The sequence below is a fragment of the Sander lucioperca genome, chromosome 4, assembly GCF_008315115.2.
Source record: "Sander lucioperca isolate FBNREF2018 chromosome 4, SLUC_FBN_1.2, whole genome shotgun sequence".
Lineage (NCBI taxonomy): Eukaryota > Metazoa > Chordata > Actinopteri > Perciformes > Percidae > Sander > Sander lucioperca.
Window position 1 is genome coordinate 41,927,866 of NC_050176.1, and position 23,600 is coordinate 41,951,465.

The following is a 23,600-nucleotide window of genomic DNA, read 5'->3' on the forward strand; positions in this document are numbered from 1 at the left end:
TCACCAGAAACTGCATTTAGCCAATCCCAATTAAAATCTCCAGCCAATAAGAGTTCCTTGTAATTTAATTTTGACAAAAGATACTGTAAGGATGGTAATGCTTCCTTGATGGCAGATGGAGGCCTGTAACACCCCGCAACAGTTATAGACAGGGACTTAACTATTTCTACGTTCAAAGCCAAAAACTCCATTTGTTTAGAAATAGATTCAGATAGGACAATTGATACACCAAATCTTGATTTTACATAAATGGCTACGCCACCACCTTTTTTGGGCCTGTCTGTACGATGAACGTTGTATCCAAGTATGGCGATGTCATCATTAGAAATAGATTTGGACAACCAGGTTTCAGAAATGATCACAATATCTGCATCTGTCGATTTCACCCAAATTCTGACCATGTCCATCTTGGGTAATAAGCTGCGCACATTAAGATGAACAAATTTTAACCCAGGCATTGATTTGAAATCAGCAGGGGTCTGGGCGCATTTCAGCTCAGGTCCAGGATTTGGTTGCACGTTTCCAGATATAAGTAAAAGTAGAACAATCATCAATCTTCGTTTCACACTACATTTTGGAACAGACTCACGCGTGTCAAATGTTGAAGCCAAGCATTGCTTTTCATCAAGTGAAAGAGAAAGATTGTACAAGGCAAGGAAGGCCTGAAGTTTAGGTACAACCACAGGCAACTTGAAGTTGAGGACCAGAACCAAATGAGACAGTGGAGGCTCAGGGTGCCCTGCTGCACCAGATTTAGTGCCACTATAGGAGATACCACACATGCTCTGCTTATTATTAGCAGTACTTACCCAAGGAGCACTACTTAGTCCCAAGTCCCAAACGGTCAACACACATAATAAAACTATTAAAAGTGCCATAATCTTCATGTTAAAAAACATCAGCAGAAACAGTTTGTGAGTAGCACAACCGTAGCTATTTTCCAGGAGGTGAATGTGACAGGCTCGGGCCTGTTAGCCCAGACCCCAGGTGGAGGTGGATGAAACAGGCTCAGGCCTGATAACCCAGGCTCCGGGTGGAGGTGGATATGGCAAGCTTCGGGCCTGTTAATCCAGGCTCCAGATGAAGGTGGATGTAGCAGACTCGGGCCTGTTAGCCCAGGCTCTAGGCGAAAGGTGAATGTTGCAGGCTCAGGCCTATTGGCCCAGGCTCCAGATGGAAATGGATGAGGCAGGTTCAAGCCTGTTAACCCAGCCTCCAGGCGTAGGTAAATGTGGCTCAGGCTTATTAGCACAGGCTCCAGATGGAGATGGATGAGGCAGGCTCAGGCCTGTTAGCCCAGGCTCTAGATGGAGGAGGATGAGGCAGGCTCAGGCCTGTTAGCCCAGGCTCCAGGCAGAGGTTGATGTGACTCAGGCTTGGTAGCCCAGGATCAAGTAAAGCGGAGGCTAAATTAAACTCTTTTAATGTCCACCCAAAAAAACACTAAACTGCAACTTTTAAAACGATAAAAACAATAAAATTCATTAAAACGAATTAGTCCAGAGAGAGACACTTGAGCAGACAATGAGCTTGCTGCCATCTTGCTGCCATCTTGGATTCTTTCTTTAAAAAAAAAAGAAAAATATCTTTATATCATTTAATTTCTTTGCTAAAATAAGTGAAAAAAATGACCTTTTCCGTTATTAATTTAAAGTTTTTTACGCCTGCATCTAAAACGACGGCAAAGAGTAGCCAACAGTTACTAGCTTCAAGCTAACGTTAAGATAACAGCACTAAGCTAACGATGGAAAACCTAATGTTAGGTGAAGATGAACTCACTCGACTGGAAGGTATGGAGGTTATAATTATTAAAAATATACGGAACATGGGGCGGTCTCTAACTCACCCAGTAAGAGTGTTCGCTCCATGTTGGCTGAGTCCTGCAGCCGCGCGGGTTCGAGTCCAACCTGCTGCTCTTTGCTGCGTCTCATCCCCAATCTCTCTCCCCCTTTCATGTCTAAAGCTTTCCTGTCCAATAAAGGCCTAAAAATGCCACACAAAAAAAATCTTAAAAACAAGCCAGTTTAACGTTAACCTATAAACCTATCTAGCTAGCTAGCTAACGTTACGAAGCCAAAAGTTATCGTTACGCATCCCAACAAAAACAGCCGTTAGCCGACGTTCCTGAGCTACAATCACAACAGCTGTCATTGAGAAGATAAATGAAAGAAGAACAAACCGAAAGACTTTCCACTACATCACGGATCATATAAACTGTCTTAAAAAGTTGCTGGATATCTGTTGTAAAGACATTATGAACTTGAAACCTGTGAGAAGCTTCAGAGAGAAAAGTTACTGAAAGTCAACAATGTGGACGGTTACAGTCGACGTCACAACCTAAAAACAAGACAACATGAAGCAGAATCACTTTCTGCTTCCTCACGTCTCAAAGACAAGTCTGGGCAGCAGCTGAGATACAACTCACGAGGTTTGACTTTAACTTCTGCTCCTTTAACATGAACTGTGAAGTTATTAACTAATCTGCTCTTTTTATTGTCATTAATAATAACTGGGCTCACAGGAGAACTGGATGAAAAGAAAAAGTACACCCCGGTCCTATTACAAACACATACCTATGCCACTTGGTAAGATGATGGCTCAACTTCCTTATTAACTATTACTGATCTATGTTTTGTGCTCTCTGGTTTCTCTGGTTTCTGGCGTCAGCAGTCAGGATACAAAAAGTCTGAGAGAAGAGAAACACTTCCAAGATTATTTTGGACCTTTTGGTTTTTTATTGACAGAATACAGTTCAGGGTGTACATTACAAGGTTTAGGTGCAGCAACAAAACCACCTAAGTTAAATTAAAGTGCCCATATTATGAAAAAAATCACTTTTTCTGGGATTTGGGGTGTTATTTTGTGTCTCTGGTGCTTCCACACGCATACAAACTTGGAAAAAAAAACATCCATGCTGTTCTGAGTGAGATACGGGTTTCTGAATGTGTCCTGCCTTCAGTGAGCTGGTCAAAATCTGCAGGGCCGTCTACGTCATCGGCCCAAACATTTTGAATATTCCCACCATAAGCGTCCTGTTGAATTCTCGAGTCTCAGGTTTTGCAGGAGACTCCCCTCCTTCTTCAGGATCTGATTCTGGTTTGAACATGTATGGTTGAACTACTGCCGCCATGTCTGTAACTTTCACACGTAGTTTTATCTAGTCACGTTACTAATGTCTGTGTCCAAGCACTGACTAAGTGAGTATTTACTGAGCATGTGCGACTCCCTGGCTAGTAGTCCTTACCTAGGTACTGTCAGGGCACGCCCTCATACTCTGCTTCTGACTGGCTAGTAGTCCTTACCTAGGTACTGTCAGGACACGCCCTCATACTCTGCTTCTGACTGGCTAGTAGTCCTTACCTAGGTACTGTCTAGGGCTTTGACTCCGAACTTCAATATTCGAATATAATTCGAATATTAAAAAAAATATTGATATTCGAACGAATATTAGGCAGCCCTTAATATTCGAATTTCGAACCTGTTATGGGCATTATTTTTTTGTAAATGTGTTTGCTTGTAAGCCTCAGATTCCGAGGCTTTTTCACGCATTTCAAAATGTAACTACACGTCGCGGCAACGCGCGGCGCTCGGCCGCGGCTTGGTAGCGCATTTCCCCCGACTCATTTCCTGGTTCACCTTCTCCATAAACAACATGAAATCAAGGAGAGGGTTAACTTTTCCTGCTTCAGATTTCCCACCGTGGTCAGAAAGAACAGGGGAGACACATTGTTTCTCTCACTAAGACTATAGAGTCGCTACTCGCTCTGAAGCTACCGGTAATCACCGTCACTCTCTCACAACACACACTCCACACACACACACACACACACACACACGCGCGGCTCGACGCACACACCAGCGCAAAAGTATGAACATCAGACCACTTACATAGGCTACGGTGAAATATCCGACCTTCCTGTTGAAAGCATATTGTTTGTGTTTAATCCAGGGTCTGACTTTTAATTTAAAAAAAACCCAGTGGTGGCAGTGTGTTCTTCTTCTAACAACATCATTGCACGCCTACTGACTGATACATTGCCTTCTGGTGGACAGAACATGTACGAAGTTTGATACCAATATAAGCCTTACTGAAGGCATTTAATGGTCAAAATATTATTAATAAATATTCAAATATATTCAAATATTAATATTCATAAACAAACTTCGAATATGATTTTTGGGCAAAAGTCAAAGCCCTAGTACTGTCAGGACACGCCCTCATTCTCTACTTCTGACTGGCTAGTAGTCCTTACCTAGGTACTGTCAGGGCACGCCCTCATACTCTGCTTCTGACTGGCTAGTAGTCTTAACTAGGTACTGCGCATGTGTGACTCCCAACCAAGATGGAACAGAAGTGAGATGCCTCACTATGTAGCTAAAACAGAGAGCTCAACACAGGGTGAAAAGAGGAGCTGCAGCAATGTGCAATACGACAAAAATATGGTGTTTTTTGAAAATTAAACCACATAAACCTATTCTGATACAACCTCTAATTACAATTATGAAGCTGATGGGTGCTTTAAATTAAAATCATTTTGCGCATCAACACTAACTAAATTACTTTTCTCAGATCTAATGATTGTAGTTGGTCCCTGAGTTTTATTATTCATTTATTTATTTATTAATTATCTGCTCTACCTTTTCCAATGTTTCAGACACAGATATTGTAATAATAACGGTCCAAAATGATGTGATGTTTTACTGATAAACGTAAAATAAAAAAAATAAAAACTTAGGGTAAACACTGCAGTTGAGATGGAGACAGGACATGTGGACAGACAGAGAGAGGGAAGATGTTCTTTGTTTCTGTCAATTATAATTGAAGTGTGATTAAAAAAAACTGTTTTCTTAAATGGAGTCTGGTGGGAAAATAAATCAAAATGCTTAAAATGAGTCTTCTGTTATTTCTCTTTATATTTTACCATTATTTAAATTATTGAAGTGCTGTACATTATTTAATAATCAAGTAAAGTAAAAGTATCTCAAGTTAAGTACAGTACTTGAGTAAATGTACTCCGTTACAGTCCACCACTGAATATAATAACGCTGATTAATAAACTGCATATCTGTTGTTTCCCCTCCTGACCGCCATGTGGCGACGAGCTTTCATTTTAAATTTTTAAACTGAAAAAACAGAAGGAGGAAACAAACCGGAACCGGAAGTCTCGTTGCTTCACTGTGATCTCGGACTGGCGGGATATTTGGATATTTGTGTGTTTGTTAGCTGTCCAGCCTATTAGTGAGTTTGGAGGCGGCGGAGCTCCAGGTAAACCCGCACACACTCAGGTAAACACTAACTGCTTAATGCTAACGGAGCTGTTATTCTGCAGTTATTAAGGTTGAGGTAAACAGGACTCCGGTTGCTGAGCGACTGTCTGCTCCGGTTGTTGCTCCTCTATAGTTCGGTGGACTCGGCGCGATTCGGGCTGAAGTTGCAACATTGTTGCATTTTCATTTTTGTTCGGTTTGATTTCACACCACACTAGATAGATAGATAGATAGATAGATAGATAGATAGATATTCTGTATGTGTGCTGTGTGTCTGATATTCTGCTGCTGCAACACTGGAATTTCCCATATTTTTGGGATCAATAAAGTATAGATAGATACTTTATTGATCCCCCAAGGGGAAATCCAAGGTCCCAGTAGCTGACAGACATCACACATACACATACATCATAAACAAGATGATAAAATAACAAATCCACATGAATAATATGGACAATAAAAGAAAAGATACTAAATAAAAAATCCACATGAATGTACTAAGGCCGGGGGTGTCAAACTCATTTTCACTAAGGGCCAGACATGTAGAGGTTTATTGACGTGCTTTTGATAGCTTTTTTCCTCATTTTTGTTGTTTTTGTTCCATCTTTTTTATGGCTTTCTCAGACATTTTTCACCTTTTTGTAAATGTGTTGCTTTTTCCGACATTTTTGTTGACATGAAGCCCTAAAAAAGTCATCAAAAGAGTTCCTTAACCATCAATTTAGCAAATGAAGCAAAACAATGAAACATTTCTGTTTTTTAACAACAACCTGTTTCACAGCCTGAATATGAAAACTCTTTGCTTCTGGGGGAGTCTTAGAGTCGGCAAATCTGCCATATTTTGCTGTGAATGTCAGGTAACTGCAGTTTAAAAAACCCTTTCCTGTGTTTTGGGTTTGGTGCACAAATAGGCAGGCCAAAATTTATTGTGAACCCAAATTGATATACGGGCCGGTTCGAAATCTGCAAGGGGCCGGATTTGGCCCGCGGGCTTTGAGTTTGACACGTGCACTAAGGGATGTATAAGCATGAGACGCTTGCAGTGACATGCATTACATTTTAGATAAAGCATTAAAGCTGTCTGAAACTGGTAACATTGTTTGGCCTGTGGTATTGCTGCTTGTAGCTTTCTTAACTACATTTTAGTGTCTTCTTTTTCCTCAACGATATTGCATGTTGATATCACCACAGTTAGCGTTAAATGACGGCGGTGCTGTCAAGTTTCATCACTTCAGCAGAGGTGTTCATTTCCAAACAGGCTTAGTAGCTTGACGGTTATAAAGTAACGGTAAAGTATGGATTTATAGCAGTATTTATATAGAGGAATTTTGACGGCGGTAATGTTATTACACAACCGAGTCAGAGTGAGACAGAAAGACAGCTCTCTTTTGTTTGTTTTTTAAGTTTTATTGATGCAAAGTTCAAATGTAAAAAATACAATACGTCAAATAATTAAATATATCTTAGATAGCCAGAAGCTCAACTTAAAATCAGTTGTTCTGGGATACTGGTGCTTTTAATTGTGCTTTGTTTGATATCTAGTGTCGACAAAATAGCTTTTTATTGAGTTTCCTGTAAGCGAAATGCTCTGAGTGAATTTAAGCTGGGCTTTTATTGTAAAGGGTAGACAGGGAAGAGCCAGCGTTATGGCAGTGTGTTTTCCCTCAACTTAATTGTGCGGCTGTTTGGTTTTATTCACAGTTTGTTAATATCCAACACTGTTTTCTCCAAACTACTCCGAGTTCATTTTGTACCCAGGACGCCGAGTGTAAAGTAGGATGAACAGTTCAGGAGATATTTAAACACACACACACACAGAGGGTCTTGGTTTATAGTTAGATAAACACACAGTTCAGGGAGTGAACAGTCAGCTGACTTCAGTCTGTCCTCATTGGCTGGAGGGAGTGTACATTTGAAAAGGTTTCCTTGGGAAACCAGAGCATTCCTCAGGTAAGAGCTCCAGCTGTTTTCACGCTAACACTGAGCACATTATCAGCACTCTGTGGATGTGAGGAAAGCATCTGAATATCTCTTTGTGCTTTGATTTGTACTGAACAGAATCCGGAAGGAGTCCAGAAGCCACAGTGGAGATCTGCTGGATTTCAGAGACACAGAGAGGAATGGAGGAGGACAACCAGAACCCGGAGCAGTGGAGCAACAAGGTCCCCAGAAGACAAGCAGCAGGCTCGGATTCTGATACCACCGATGTTCAGGTCAGTGTTCAGGACACAACAATGATACTAAACACACAAGGAAGTTTACTGTTTAAATAACACCAAACTATCCAACTGAGGAAATAGAGACCTGGGGCCTTATTTATCAACCATGCAAACACACAGATGTTAGTGTATGTAATGCGTAAGAACATTGTGTCAGAGCGGAGGGGGGGGGTATATCAGGTCTGTGAGGTAGGACGGAGCCTGGTTATGGAGGGCTTTGTGGGTGAGGAGAAGGACTTTAAACTGGATGGGTGAATGTATGAATGAGTAGCTAGCAGTTGAAAATGTATGAAAATGTGTCAACTTTGAACATTCAGTCCATCCGCTTTACAATGCCCGCTAAACATTGAATATTTCGGAAAATGAATATTAAGAGTAGCGCTCGATTTTGAATCGAGCTGAACGTTTTGATGTGTGAATGTAGTTTCTATGTTGAAAAATGTGGAAGGAGTTAATGTGCAAAAAATGTGGCGGAAGAATAAGAATAAATATGTAGAATAACATAGTTGTGAATGCCTTCAGCATTCACACCAATTAATAATTAATAAGAGAGGTGTCATTGTGATCATGATTGTTGTTGGTGTGTGTGTGTGTGTGTGTGTGTGTGTGTGTGTGTGTGTGTGTGTGTGTTTTTAACACAAAGCAGAATCACTTCCTGTTTTCGAGGAAGCAACTCACGAGGTTCAACTTTAGTTTCTGCTCCTTTTACATGAACTGTGAAGTTAATATTAGGTTTGTTGAAGATGAGCCAGGCCTGTGCAGAACCGCTGCCCACTGCATGCCGGTTAGATTTGTGTCACGTGTCTGACATCATGGACACGTTGGCAACGATATCCTCACGAGATCGAGGTGGCTGCAGTTTTTAGAGCCAGGCGCTGCAGTTGCTCTCCACCGACTGCAAGACCCAGGGCATGATGGGAAACGCCTGGCTCTCAGCTGATCTAACAGCTGATTGGTTCAGAATCAACTTAAAGGAGAAATCCGGCACAAAATGAACAATGGGGTTAATAACACATTTGTACTGAGTCGACCGTTCTCTGGAATATGTTTTCATGCTAATTGAATGTGACCAGTTTTAGTTTTTAATTATCTTATGAAGCTAGTCGTCGTTCACGTATACAGGCGGGCGCCATCTAGGGAAAACAGTCACGATCCGTCGAACGCCATGCTTGAGCTATGTTACTGGTTATACAGCATTCATCATTCGACTGATCGAGACTGTTTTCCCAAGATGGCGCCTGCCTGTGTACGTGAAAGGTACAGTCTTTCTAAACTATCTTTTTAATAAACTGTCTGTACACTTACAAAGTTCTCAATGCTTTGTTTAACATGTAGGGACCCTCATTATGCTGCCGTGGAAGTGTGGTGCTATTTTGAGCCTTGTTAGTGGTGTAGAAATAGAGATTTCTTTTTACTGTACCCTCTGCCCCAACGACTAGCGTTATAAGCTAATTAGCAGTTAGCGCTAAAAGTGGTCACATTCGAGGTTCTTTTTGCGCCGGATTTCTCCTTTAACAATATGACGTTTTATAAAAAACTTGTTATTGTTGTTGAACTGGAGATATTTAGATTGATATTGTCTGATTTGAAGCTTCTTTCTGTTAACAGAACACATGTTGTGTGGCTGATGTTTATTAGTCAGAGAGACTAAAGACTTTCAGATTACAGATCATCTACAGCAGTAGTTCTCAAACTTTTTTCAATAATGTACCCCTTTTGAATTGTTTCTTTAAGCCAAGTCTGACCAGCGCTAATCATTTTCGGTAGAAAAAAAAGTGTATATAAACTAGGGCCGGGACTTTAACGCGTTAATTAAGATTAATTAATTACGGGACTTTAACGTGTTAATTAATTACGCAAAAAATAAATAACATAATTTTAACCACACTTATTTTTGCACCGCGGAACGTTTTTCAATGAATGAGTTTCGACGGACCGATTATACTGGAGCACCAACTAGCGTTCTTGACTTCCGACAACAACAAACCACAGTGAACATGAACGAAGAAGCTGACGAGACCGCTTTGCTTGGCCCCGTGGATGGGAAATTTTGTTTTAAAAAATGAAAGGATGGAAGCGTCGACAAGAGCATGGTCGTGTGCAAGCTATGCAACAAGGAATCACCGCAGCACATCGAGCCTCAAATATCACCTCAACGCAAAACACATAGGAGTTAGCGTGGACGTTAGCCCGACCGATGCAATTAAAATGCGATTAATTTCGATTAATTAATTACAAAGCCTTTAATTAATTAGATTCATTTTTTTAATCGAGTCCCGGCCCTAATATAAACAGGAACAGTACAGCGCTGTCAGCAATAGATTTACTAAACAACAGCTTTTTACCGGAAAAAAAAACATTTAAATGCTGATGAGAAAAGAGACAAAAACTGTAAAAAAGACAAAAACTTGGAAAAAGATGATAGAAAGAAGGAAGGAAGTAAGGCAAGAATAGATCAAAATAGTATCAAAAACAGTGACATAAGAAGAAAAAAGTGAGAAACTTGTAAAAAGTAGAAGGAAGGAAGGCAAGAATAGGTCCAAAGTAGGAGACACAAATGTCACATTTATGGTAGGAAAAAAAGAAGTCTACATAAAGAGGAACAATGTTCTGGACAACAGCCTTGTAACTATTAAACATTTTGTTAAATATCTCACGTACCCCCTGCAGTCCTCCAGATTACCCCTAGGGGTACACATACCCCCATTTGAGAAACACTGATCTACAGCAACAGATCGCATGTAGGGCATTTAAAGAGGCTACTCTGTCATAATCAAATCAACTGGAGACTGAGTATATATGGGTCTGATAATATTTAAATACATCTGAATCAGATCTAACAGGATGTGAGTGTTTCTGTGACTTCCTGTTCAGACTGAAGGCTGCTTCAACCGGCTGGAAACTGTCCGACTTGTCCACAGCTTTTTGTCATCACCTACTGCTTCCACCTGCTAACGTCCAGTTTACTAGCTCGTCTCGAACACCGAACGACTAACTTGCTCTTTGTCTTCTCATTATTAATAATAACTGGGTACACAGGAGAACTGTATGAAAAGATGCTTTATGATATAAAATCACTTTCTGATTTCAGCTCCTTACCTGTGTGATGTTTATTCTTCTTCAGTGAGAGCAGCTGGGTGAAGAAAGGCAGAATGGGAAACTGCTTTAGCCGGCCTGAGGATCCACAAACATCACAGCGTGGTAAGATGATGACTCAAAGGCTGTATACACACCAGCCTCTGATGAAACATACACACTTCTATTTTACTCAATACAGCTGTCATACAGGGACCATGTTATGGCTCACACTTCAGATGACTTTCTGGAGCTTCAGCAGTGAGGATACAAAAAGGTCTGACAGAAAAGAAACACTTAGAGATTATTTTGGGCCTTTTTGTCTTTAATTGACAGACTACAGTTGGTAATATTTTCTTTCTCAGGATGGCTAAAGCATGACCGCCTTACTCTAAACCTAAAAGCAACTTGTAAACATCTGAGTAGAGATTAGAAGCAGAAAACTGTCAGCCTCCCTCACCACCTTATCCTTCAGCTGACAGCTCTGCTTCTCATTTAGATTTTTAACTTGGAACCCTTTTTAAATATTATCAAACATTTTGGCTGCTGTGGACTTGTGTCCCGCAAGCGGTTTCAGGAAAGTGGAGACTCCATTTCCTGATTGTCGGTCAGCGGTTAATGACCGGTTAACGTTTAATTTCATTGTGCTTTCTTTTGGAAGGCTGGCTGCCAAAAAATCGACACTTACTAGCTAATTAATTAGAGTTAAACGCTAGCTATCATTAAACAGAAGTGACTTGGTGTCTGGTGTGTGTGCCAGTGTTTGTGCGTGTCGGTCTGCCCCCGCTTTTGGTGACTGGCGAGTTTTAATTTTTTTGTTTTTTTTTCCTTTTGTAGTTATTATATAATAGATATTGTCTCATAAAAATTAAATTTAAATGTTTAAGTCCTGTTTATCACATTTCTACCAAGCTTTATTTTTTCTTGATCTTTCCGGTCTTTGCTAAATCAGCTCTAACAAAACATAATCTCTGAACCTCTCTGTAGCAGTTGATGAGTTGATGAGTTGTGGTTCCTGATTATTTTGTCTATTCTCAACCAGCTGAAACTCAGAGGAGAGCAGGAAGCCCAACAGTCACCGCCCAGCATGGAGCTGTCGTCATCGCACCTCAGTTAAAAGATGTTCAAGTGGGAGGGAATATAACGCTCAATGTCAACAACACGTATGGTAAATGTTTCCCCTGAATTTATAAATCAAAAAAAAAATATTTATGTTTAAATATGTACCGGATTAAAATGTAACCACTGACATTTCTTAAGAGATGTTGCATGTTTGTGTTTCAGCCTCATCTCCTGACAGGACAGACGAGACGAAAGCTGCTTCTCCCAAAAACAGAGGTATTGTGTTTAACAGGTTTTTCACAATCAAATGACAACCAAATACTTCACCTTACTTCTGCAATTAAAACATAACTAGACTGAATTATTATAAGGTTTTGTGGAGATTACATTGTTGAAGCTTAAATGTTTTTCGTCTGTCCATCTTATACTTCACATGATCTTCTTTGTTTGCTAACATAAATCTTGTTAGCCTTCCAGCATCTGAGCATCTTATTGGTGTAATTATCTGAAATGAATCTGAGTGTATTTAGGGTCAAGGTTAGGTGAAAACCTAGCACACATGCAAACTGGATATGCTAACTTGGAAGAGTATGTGAAAATAATGTAGCTATGATTTTATTCATCTTTCAGGAAATATTCAAAGGTGCCGAGATAAGTTAAAATCTTTCCTTGAAAATACAACAAAGGATCTGTCACAAGGAACAAAGGAAGATGGACTGACTCCTTTAGACAAGATCTATACGGAGCTTTACATCAGACGAGGAGGCAGTGGGGAGGTTAATAGTGAACATGAAGTGGTTAACTTGGAATGCAAAAGGAGTTCGAGTGAGGAGAAGAAAATCCAGGTCAATGACATTCTTCAACCTTTATCAAATGAAGAAGACCCTCCTCAGAGAGTTCTGACGAAGGGAATCGCTGGCATTGGAAAATCTGTCGCTGTGCAGAAGTTCACTCACGACTGGGCAACAGGAGAAGCCAACCAAACTACTGATTTCATATTTCCATTCACGTTCAGAGACTTAAACTTGATAAAAGATAAGGATTGGAGTCTTGTGACGTTAATAGGTTACTATTTTGACGAAGTGAAGGATTTGAAAGAGTCAGACTACAGTGAATCAAGTGTTTTGTTCATCTTTGACGGCCTGGATGAAAGCCAATTACCTCTGGACTTCAACAACAATGAGACGTGCCGCGATGTTACAAAGACCACAACATTAGACGTCCTGCTGACCAACTTAATCTCAGGGAAACTGCTGCACAAAGCCTCAGTCTGGATCACAAGTAGACCAGCTGCAGCCGCTAAGATTCCTCCGGAGATCTTCCACAGGGTGACCGAGGTACGAGGCTTTAATGATGAGCAGAAGGAGGAGTACTTTCAGAAGAAAGTTAGTGACAAGGAAATGGGCCAGAAGATCTCTGATCATCTTCAGTCAAAGACGCAAAGAAGTCTGTACATCATGTGCCACATCCCAGTCTTCTGTTGGATTTCAGCCACGGCTCTCCAGAGTCTCCTAACAGAAGCAGAAGAAGCTGAGTTGCCCAAGACTGTGACTGAAATGTACACACACTTCCTGATCATCCAGACAAAGCTGAAGGAATATCAGGAAGGTGAAACAGACAAAGATGTGATCATGAAATTGGGAAAGCTGGCATTTGAACAGCTTCAGAAGGGCAACATACTCTTCTATGAAAACGAGTTTAAAAGTTGTGGAATTGATCTGAAAGAAGCTGCAGTTAATTCAGGAGTTTGTACACAGATCATAAGAAAAGAATCTGGTCTTCACAAACAAGAGATTTACTCCTTCATTCATTTAAGTGTTCAGGAGTTTCTGGCAGCTCTGTACGTGTTAGAGACTTTCTTAGATAGTGGAGAAAATCTGCTTTCCAGCCAGACAAGTGTGAAAGAGCCATCAGAGAAAGAGGAACGTCCCATCTTCCTCCTCCACCAGAACGCAGTCGATATGGCTTTGGTCAGCGATAATGGACAATGGGATTTGTTCCTGCGCTTCCTGCTCGGTCTGTCACAGGATAAAAATCAGGAGCTTCTTCAGAAACGAGTTGGAATCAAAGGAAGATGTCCAGAGAGCAACCAGGAGACAATCAAGTTCATTCATGAGAAGATCAAGAAACTGTCCAACAGCGACAAGAGCATCAACCTGTTCCACTGTTTAAATGAGTTGGGTGACCAGTCTCTGGTAGAGCAAGTCCAAAACTACCAGAGCTCAGGAGATTTTGATAAACTCTTACCTGAACATTGGTCAGCTCTGGCCTTTCAGCTGCTCGTTTCCAATGAAGACCTGGATGTCTTTGACCTGAAGAAATACGAAGGATCAGATAAAGTTCTGGAGAGGCTGCTGCCAGTGTTCAAAACATCAAAGAGAGCTTCGTAAGTATTCAACCTCGATAAACCCAACAGCTCTGCAGCTCTCTGGTTGTGTTTAAGTGTAGAGAACAGAGGGAAGTATTTGCTAAATGTTAACACTCATTTTGTTTTTATCTTTAGGTTAAGTAAGTGTAACCTCACCTACAGATGTTGTGAGAACATTTCATCAGTTCTCAGCTCGAAGTCTTCTGGTCTGGAGGAGTTAGACCTGAGTGAAAACTATCTGCTGGACTCTGGAGTGAAGCTGCTCTCTGACGGTCTAAAAAGTCCCAGCTGTAAACTCCAGAGACTCTGGTAAGAACATCCAGATGCACAGTATGTTTGTGGTGATTCATCATACAAGTAATACGTACTTTGGGACACTTAGGGACTGTTCGTTATTTAATTTAGGGGCCACCAGAGGAGTTTTGGGACCTTTAGCCAAAAAAGACATGACCCTCCCCTCGCCAGTAAAAAAATTTCAATGACCCTCCAAAACGATTTGGAAAAAAGGTATGACCGTCCCCCAGCAATTTATCGGTACCTTCTGTACTGGTTTGCATTTGGCAAATATATACAGATTCCCATTGTTTTTCTGCAGCCATGACATACGTGACTAAACCTCTGCATTCTCATCTGACACATCCCACTCCTCTGTTATGGTGTGGTGGCCATTTCAGTAGATTTACTCACTAACATTGTTGTGGAAACACAATAAGCATGGAAACTAAATGCACACTTCATGCATTACTGCATTACTTCAAATACTAAGTTACTCCTCTAGTAAACTAGTATTCACATGAAATAAAACAATAAAATATTGAGACCATTCAGCAAGGCACTCTGGGTAACATTCAATACACAAACTGGTTGCTATGGACTCGTCACTAGACTTCATCCACTTCGCCGTTTAAACAAAGTGGAACAAACGTAAGTCCAAATCTACACAAAACCCGCAATCAATTAGTAAGCTGACATCACATGTATATACAGGGCATTTAGGAAACCTTTATTGCAAGGTTGGCACGGTAAGATGTCCAGACTAGTGCAACAGTAATTTTCGTTTTTTGCGTCCTGCTGCTCCCATCGTCAGCCAGGTAATATTTTTTTTTTACTAAAGCAGTATATGAAATCAGATGTATTACCTATCACCATTTAGTTGTTTTGTGTTATTTAAGATATTTATAAAATATCTGGTCATGCCAGATGTAATTATTCCACTCATTTTTTAAACAATGCAATTACCCGTTTTAGCCACCAGGAGGCAGCTCCCCCTCCCCCCCCCCCAGTAAACTCATGGGTCAGACCATCTGGTAGCGAAGGAGGACCGAGACTGAGAGCTACATGGAAAACATGCACCAAACAAGCCACTTTGAAATGTTGCTGTTTCAGGAATACAAAAGTTGGGTGACCCCCCCAAAGAATAAAAAGACATGACCCTCCCTTATTTTCCTCCAGTGGTCCATTCCATAAATAAAGTTCTGGAGAGGCTGCTGTCAGTGCTCAAAGCATCAAAGAAAACTTCGTAAGTTTTCAACCTGGAGAAACCCAACAGCTCTGCAGCTCTCCGGTTGTGTTTAAGTGTAGAGAACAGAGGGAAGGGTTTGTTAAATGTTAACACTCATTTTGTTTTTAACTTTAGGTTAAGTTATTGTTACCTCACCGACGGATGTTGTGAGAACATTTCATCAGTTCTCAGCTCGAAGTCTTCTGGTCTGGAGGAGTTAGACCTGAGTGGAAACAATCTGCTGTCTGACTCTGGAGTGGAGCGGCTCTCTGATGGTCTAAAAAGTCCCAACTGTAAACTCCAGAGACTCCGGTAAGAACGTCAAGATGCACAGTATGTTTGTGGTGATTCATAATATAAGTAATGTGGACTTTGGGACACTTAAACTGGGAGTTCAATCAGGAGAGACTTCATTAGCAAATATGAACATATTTATTGTATTGACAAACATGAAATGGGAATTGTATAATCTCTGGAGATTGAACTCCATCGAAAACATAGGCTATGTCATAAAGGGTATATGAACCCAAACATATCCCCCGATGGAGTCCAGACACTGGTGGTGGTGATGAAAGTGCACAGGAACCAATCGAGAGCCAAGCGCTGACGATAGCCTACCCGAAGATGTGGGCGAGACTTCCGGTGGTTGAAGGGGAGGAAGCAGGACACACTTTATTCCTGAAATGACAACTGACAACCGCAGAGGAGAGAGCAGATTTAAAACAGGATGTCATGCTGTGATAGGCTTGTGACAAATGCCAGACTCTGATTGGTTTAATTAACGACACAGCTGAATCTGATTGACTACTGACAAGTGACATGCCGAGAAACAGCTGATCAACTAGGAGTGATGAAAAGGAATATGAAGTCTTCCTTTAAGAACTCACGCCGAGCTACATTTCAATCAGGAGAGACTTCATTAGCAAATATGAACATATTTATTGTATCGACAAACATGAAATGGGAATTGTATAATCTCTGGAGATTGAACTTCATCGAAAACATAGGCTATGTCATAAAGGGTATATGAACCCAAACATATCCCCCAAAAATGACGACTAGTGAAGAAGACTAGTCGGCACATACATACCACAAGAGCCACACGATCTGTAGAACGAACGAGAAAGCAAAGTTATACAATTGCAGTAATTAACAAAACCAGAAAGATTAGGCTATTGCACACCACCATGAAAATAAAATAGGCTAAGCCCGAAACAAATTATATCTCGACGAATGGCGGTAAAATAATTCGGTGCCCACCGAATGCAAAACCAAACCTCGGCATACGACCGGCGCAAAATAATAAACGGATAGAATCTTGCCAATATCCATAGCCATCATACCTGCAAATAAAAATTAAATAAGAAAGGCAAATAAAATGTCGGCGAGAGCCGTAACCAAACCTCGGCGAGTGCCGGAGCAAAACAAAACCTCAGCCATCAGGCCGGAAAAATAAGAAAGGCAAATAAATGTCTGCCATGGGAACAGTGGCGAAATAAAATGCAAAACAAGAAAGGAAAATAAAATCTACAAGGGGATGGGGAAAAGTAAAAACAAACAAATTATGTAACACACAGTCGTTTGCAACAACAATGCAATACCTCTGAAATCAAGCCGGTGCAAGTGTAAGCACACGGCCACTGCAGATTCAATCACATCTGGTCAGTGACTAATGAGTAAATTCAGAATGACTGAACAAATTGTCATATAATACACCACCACCAGTTATATGCATGCATACCCACCATTAAGGTTTCAGGGTTCTTTGGTTCGAGAATGTTCGCGACATCTGATGGATGTAGGATGCGAATGCAGAGGATGACCATTGACCAAGCTGTTGTAGAGAAGTATTGGATAGGCTATGCCCTGACTAGCAGCAGTCGTAGCAGCCCCTATCCTAATGAAAGCCCCAAATATGCTGGGGTAACACATTACTATATGGAGGACTAATTTCAAATGCTGATTAACCACAACTATGCATAAGGAAAACCCAGGGATAAGAAATAGGTGAGATTGAGTAAGGGTGTGGCCTACCTGACAAATATCCAATCAATAGATGTAAGATTTAATTGGACAGTACTGTGAGTCTGTCCTCGCCGTGACGATAGACAGGCCATAATCATGAGAAAAGGTTAAAGGGGATATCATTAGAAACACAGAATAAAGCATAAGTATGCTAAGCAAACTCAATACATTTTCAGAGTGGACCCAGCTAAGCCCTTCCTCATATAAAGGCAAGCCGAGTCTAATGAGAACAAAAGGGAATTTTTGCTTTAATAAATAGCCAACTCTGTGAGAGAAGGAAGCACTACTGGTACCAGGCTGCTGCCGGGCAGATGCTCCAAATGGTCTGAAACGAAAATGAGACAAGCATTAGCCACAGAGTTATAATGCCTAGGGCGTAGCGAGCAGTAATAATCAAATTGTGAGTGACTGCTGACCACGTGATGCTTCATCAAAAGGCATTATATTGTACATGAAGAGCGCCCTCTATAATTAATGACAACAACACTCTGATTATCACCCATGACAGAAATCCACTTCCGGTCTATGACAGCCCCGGACGCAGCAAGCTATAGCAACGGCAATTTCATAATGTGCAATGAAACAGCAGGTGAGAAAGTGGAAGGCCTGTGGCCAGCAAACCACTGCCCTTGAAAATAACCCCCAAAACCCTGCGGAAGGGGCTGAAGCTGAGAAAAACTTAGCAGGCATCGGCAGATATCTAGGAACCATGAATTAGAAGACCTGACATAAGAAACTGCAATCAGGATCAAAAGTGATGGAAGAAGGGGTCGAGACAACCATGATACAGCAAGGTCACGTGACCATGATACAAGCTGAGTTTGAGAAGTCACGAGTGAGACTACGCATGGTGAATGAAACCTGACCCACCGCCAAAGACAACCATGACCGAAAAGTGAGAAACACCTTGAATATTAAACCTCAAACTTTCCACATAGTACTGTACGTGTGATGCAGTATGCATTTCACAGATGTCTGGCTATCGGGTAGGTGATGCATGGAACCAGTGGTAGGTCTGGAGTTCTGTGCAACTGATAAAATAGGCTATAGGCAGTCCCATGTGAATGCCCAGCTATGTGAGACGTAGGCCAATTCAGTTTAGTTCAATTCATTAATATAACAACCATAAAAACAACCACAGTTGACCAAAGTGCTGAAAAAGCACAAAAATCACAGAGCTAAACAACCACAGTAGAAACAGGTCAAGGTATCAAGCTCAACTTGAATTGAAAGCCAGTGAATACATAAAAGGTCACAAGCAAGGACTCAACGTGTCAAAGGCCCGAGCTGGTCTTAGATGAATAGGCAACTATTCCAGAGGTTCAGTACTGTCATTGCAAAGGCTCGGTCACCTTTGTGGACTAACCTGGATCTGGCACACCGAGGAAATCTATTGAAAGACCTCAGTGCTTTGACAGGTGTGTGTGAACATGTAACCCTGATAAAAAGAAGGTGACAACCCATTACGATCCTGAAAACAATTAATACAATCCTTTATTCCATCCTAAAAGAGACAGGAAGCCAGCGTAGCATGGCCGAAGCGGATAGCATATAAGTGGACCAACAGATCCCGTTGTGGTGAGCGCTGAGCGTTACAGCGCAGCCTCCAACTGAGCTTGAAGACGTAGATGTGACGTGAGCAACCTGTCTGAAAGTTGGAAGTCTTCTGGTAGCTGTGCCAAGAGAAATCTCAATCATTCCCAATCTAGCAGAGACGGAGAGCGTAGGTATATGTAAGGAGATAACATAGACACAGGCTAATTATTGATCACTAAAATGATAGTTAACATTAGGAATTAAACTTAAACAGCTAATGGAAGTCCAAACTGCCTGAGAGCTTCTCCTGTACTATACGGTAATTCCTCTACTAGGAGACAGTAAGTCTCGTGGTTATGACCCAATCGTTAGCCTATTTTTATAAAAACGTCTGCTACGGAGCCATAACGTGAGGTACAAGGTAATGGAGCCTTTTATACATTGTCGTGTTTCTTTAGAAATAAACAATGGACAAATAGAGTCTTTAAACTCTTCAGATGTAAAGTTATTTGCTGTCAAATTGACGTCAAAATGAATGCCAGTCGATGGAATGCTAACGTCGGGTGATCGCTTCATAGCCCCCCCCCCCCGAGACAGGGAAAACACGACTAAACCAGATGTTTAGACAGCGCCATGGAACAATAACACTGACCCTTATTCAACGTGGGCGGCATCATGATTGAACATAAATGCAGCCCGAGGCGACAACTTAACTTAGCGTGCGATGGTCCAGCTGATTCAAAATGCATCGGTTCCTCTCCATGGGAACCACCCCCTGCCGACGGCCTTGTGTCGGGCGGCAACCCGGTGCTGTGCAGGTCGGAGCAGTGTAGAGCGGCAATTAGACGCTGACGACCGAGATACCACCCCCCGCACTGGAGGCGTGTGTGAGCAGAGGACTTGCTGGGACCGCATAAAGTTCTGCCAAGTCACTACCGTAGTAGGTTGATCCCCCTGAGCAGTAGAACACTTGCTTGACGGGAATGAGTGCTAGAAAAGAGTTGTTGTTGTTTGTTTGTTTCCTCTGAGAAAGACATCAGCTGTAGCACTACGAGACATGTACGTGAACAAACAATGAAGTCACGCACTCTATTCCTGAAATGACAACTGACAACCACAGAGGAGAGAGCAGATTTAAAACAGGAGGTCATGCTGTGATAGTTTTGTGACAAATGCCAGACTCTGATTGGTTTAATTAACGACACAGCTGAATCTGATTGACTACTGACAAGTGACATGCCGAGAAACAGCTGATCAACTAGGAGTGATGAAAAGGAATATGAAGTCTTCCTTTAAGAACTTACGCCGAGCTACAGTAGTTTACTTTTCTTTCATGTTACAGTAAACAAAGATGAAAGATTCCCTTCAGATATCTTATATCATGTGGTGATAATGTACATTTACCATCTTTAATAGAGTCAGATGTTTCAGGTGGATATCAGTTTTAACTTTGTCCAGAGATAGCTCCTAGCTTAGCACAAAGACTAGAAGCAGGGGGAAACTGTTAGCACAGCTCCATCAAAAGAGAAAAACTCACCTCCAACACCTCCAAGTCTGTCTGATGTACATGTTACATGTAGCTAACAAGATTCAACATGTTGAAAGGTGGAATACTTCACTTTTAATGGGGCTGCTACTATTCTTTGTGCTAAGCTAAGCTAAACACATGCTGCAACTAAACTAAACTGGACACACAGAGATGAAAATATACATAATATTATGTGACTCTGGGGACATTTAACATGTAAATTAGTGTCCAGCTGGCTAAAACTCTCCTGTTGACCGTAGTCCTGAAAATGTCCCGATTCTGATGTTCAACATGTGTGAGTCAGGTCTAATTATTAATATTTTCTAATTAGTTTTAACACCTCAAAGCTTCATGAATCAACATAGAACTAAATTAAAATGTCACCTACATGCAACATCACAGACTAAAGACCAGTTCAGACCAAAGATTCACGATGAGTCAAAATCATAATAATATGTTAAAAACCTTTCTGAGTTCTTGGCAGAGACACTTTGTCCACTGGAGACACTGGAGTGAGTATTGTGGTCGTTATCACACTTTGAATAAAAGTGATAAAATGTTGTCACATATTCAGGTGTTCAGATAGTTTTCAGGTATTTGAGGTCCATTTTCAAATTAAAGTTCTATTTACATTATTATTAAATAAATGGTTTATAACTTTATAAATATTGTGAGCACATATAAGGGCATTTTAAGTGTGTTTTAATGTAGTGTGTTTGTTGTTATTATACCTTCTATGAAACATGTTTTATATGATTACAGCTGTTTTTTCTGTGTTATTAATGATGTGTTCATACAGCAGCCTCCCCTTGGTCTCCTCAGGAGTTATAGATGTTAACACATTAAGAAACACTAAATCTGTTCACAGAAACAATATAGTTATACAAGATTTATTATATTATTTATTTTATATTTAGTCTCTTCCACAAACAGTTAGAACACAAAACAAACTCTGATCTGAAAACTGTGTTTAAATGTCTCCTTCCAGCCTGAGCGACTGCAGGTTAACAGCAGCCAGCTGCCGGTCTTTGACCTTTGCCCTCAGCGACTCCTCTGATCTCAGAGAACTCGACCTGAGCTACAACAACCTGGGGGATCAGGGGGTGGAGCTGCTCTCTGATTGGCTGAGGAAATCCCTGTGTAGACTGGAGATACTGAGGTGAGACTTCTCAGACAGTTTTCTGTAATTCTTTCTTCCCTGGACACCTGTTCTGTTAATAATATAATTTATCTAGCTTTTCATTTCAGATCATTTCAGTGTTAGTCAGAATTTCCCCCGTTGATCACCTGTTTATTTCTATTTTGGATTATCTGTTGTTCCTGATCAGGCCATGTGATGCTTTATATTCCCCACAGTGACTGTGTTTACATTATTTCATTCACTGTGTGATGCAGAGCGACAGTGAGCTACACACACCGATTCATAGAAATGGAGTTACATCCAGTAACTTCTAACATTATTGTCTCGTTACTCAACAGGAGACGACGGTAATCACTGCAGTGTTTCCCATACATAGGTTCTACTTTGGCGCACCGCCCAGGTAGATAAAATTGGAATTACGTTTGTAATACAGTGTTGTTTTCCAAACAACACTGTATTTTTCAACACACCTAGACCAGCTGCCTCCAGCCCCTCCCCCTCGTGAAGTCTCGCTCCCTGTGCATGAGTCATGACGGCGTCAACGTGAACGTTGCACTTCTGGCTCAGAAGCTATCGTTACGTTAGTAGTAACATGCTGCTGGTGGTCTGTGGGTTAACTGTAGGCTACTAAAAAAAGTAGAAACACCATGGCCACAGCGCTGTGAAAGCTCCCCGAACGTCATTTATCAGAGTCTAGTTGTTACCCCTCTCCACGGCAGTCTCCTCCGCTCCATATCTTTATAACGGAGCTAACCGGAGCTAACTAGAGCTAATCGTTGCTAATTGTTGCTAATCGTTGCTAACAGAGCCTTCAGTACTCCGTGCCTGTATCCATTAACTGTATTTATGGACTCGATCCCGAATAAAACCCATAATTTTATTAAATTGGCGGTACAAGTTTTAAACTACAACTCAGAGTTGTTTGAATGTCAGAAGTCTGCTCAGATGAGATCTTAATGAGTGTAACAGGACATGTATAGTACAGAACAGCATGTTTAGGATCCCCCAAAACACGGATTAATACACTTCAAAAAATGAACAATGATCTAACAAACAACATGGACTGTGATTAACTTTAGATAAACCTAGTCTTATATGATTTAACAGGACTTAGGAAGGAACTGTGTTGATCAGGGCTGGGACGGTTACCACAATACCACGGTCACGTGATGCCTACCGCGGGTCTGAGCTCATCACCGTCATCACCGCAAAAAAAACATTGGCCTGCACATGTGTGCACGTTGTGTCTAATGACATGGATTCATTGATTCTAATGACATGGATTGTGTCTGATGACGTTGTGTCTTACATGGATTCAAGGTTTACTAAACAAAACTTACCATCAAAATATGGAGCAAATCCGACCTTTCACGAGTTGGGGAGCGCAATGTTCCATGACAGAGACACAGACCGAAATACGGAGGTGGACTGGTAGCTGGAGAGGTGCCAGTTCACCTCCTGGGCACTGCCAAGGTGCTCTTGAGCAAGGCACCAAACCCCCTCGAACCGCTCAGGGCGCCTGTTCAGCAGTCACAGCCCCCTCACTCTGACATCTCTCCATTAGTGCATGTAAAGGTGTGTGTGTGTGTGTGTAAATTATAAAAACATTATTAGGCGAGAGTACCTGTGTAATGTCTTGTATCGCAGAAATGTCTTTGCGTTTCCTACCGTGTATTAAGGTATTAGGAAAGGCAAAGACGTAATACACGGTAGGAACATTTCTCCGTTCTCAGCTGAGGTAGACACATTAGTCAAACTCATCATTCGCAGATGCTGTTGCACAGTGCTGTTGTTATCATGTTTCCGTGAACATCATGATGTTGCCGTCCATAATACATTTAGGAGTGGTGATCTGCAGCTGAGGATCATCCATTTTG

The 23,600-nt window shown here is 41.3% G+C and overlaps 1 protein-coding gene across 1 annotated transcript in view; it reads left to right on the forward strand.

The window, feature by feature from the left end:
* Window positions 1-23,600, forward strand: part of LOC116050921 (NACHT, LRR and PYD domains-containing protein 12-like) — a 164,507-nt gene that overhangs the window by 66,971 nt on the left and 73,936 nt on the right. Inside the window, exon 13 of the mRNA XM_036000526.1 lies at window positions 21,571-21,741. Coding sequence (XP_035856419.1) covers window positions 21,571-21,741 — 171 coding nt within the window. The remainder of the gene's footprint in view (window positions 1-21,570; window positions 21,742-23,600) is intronic.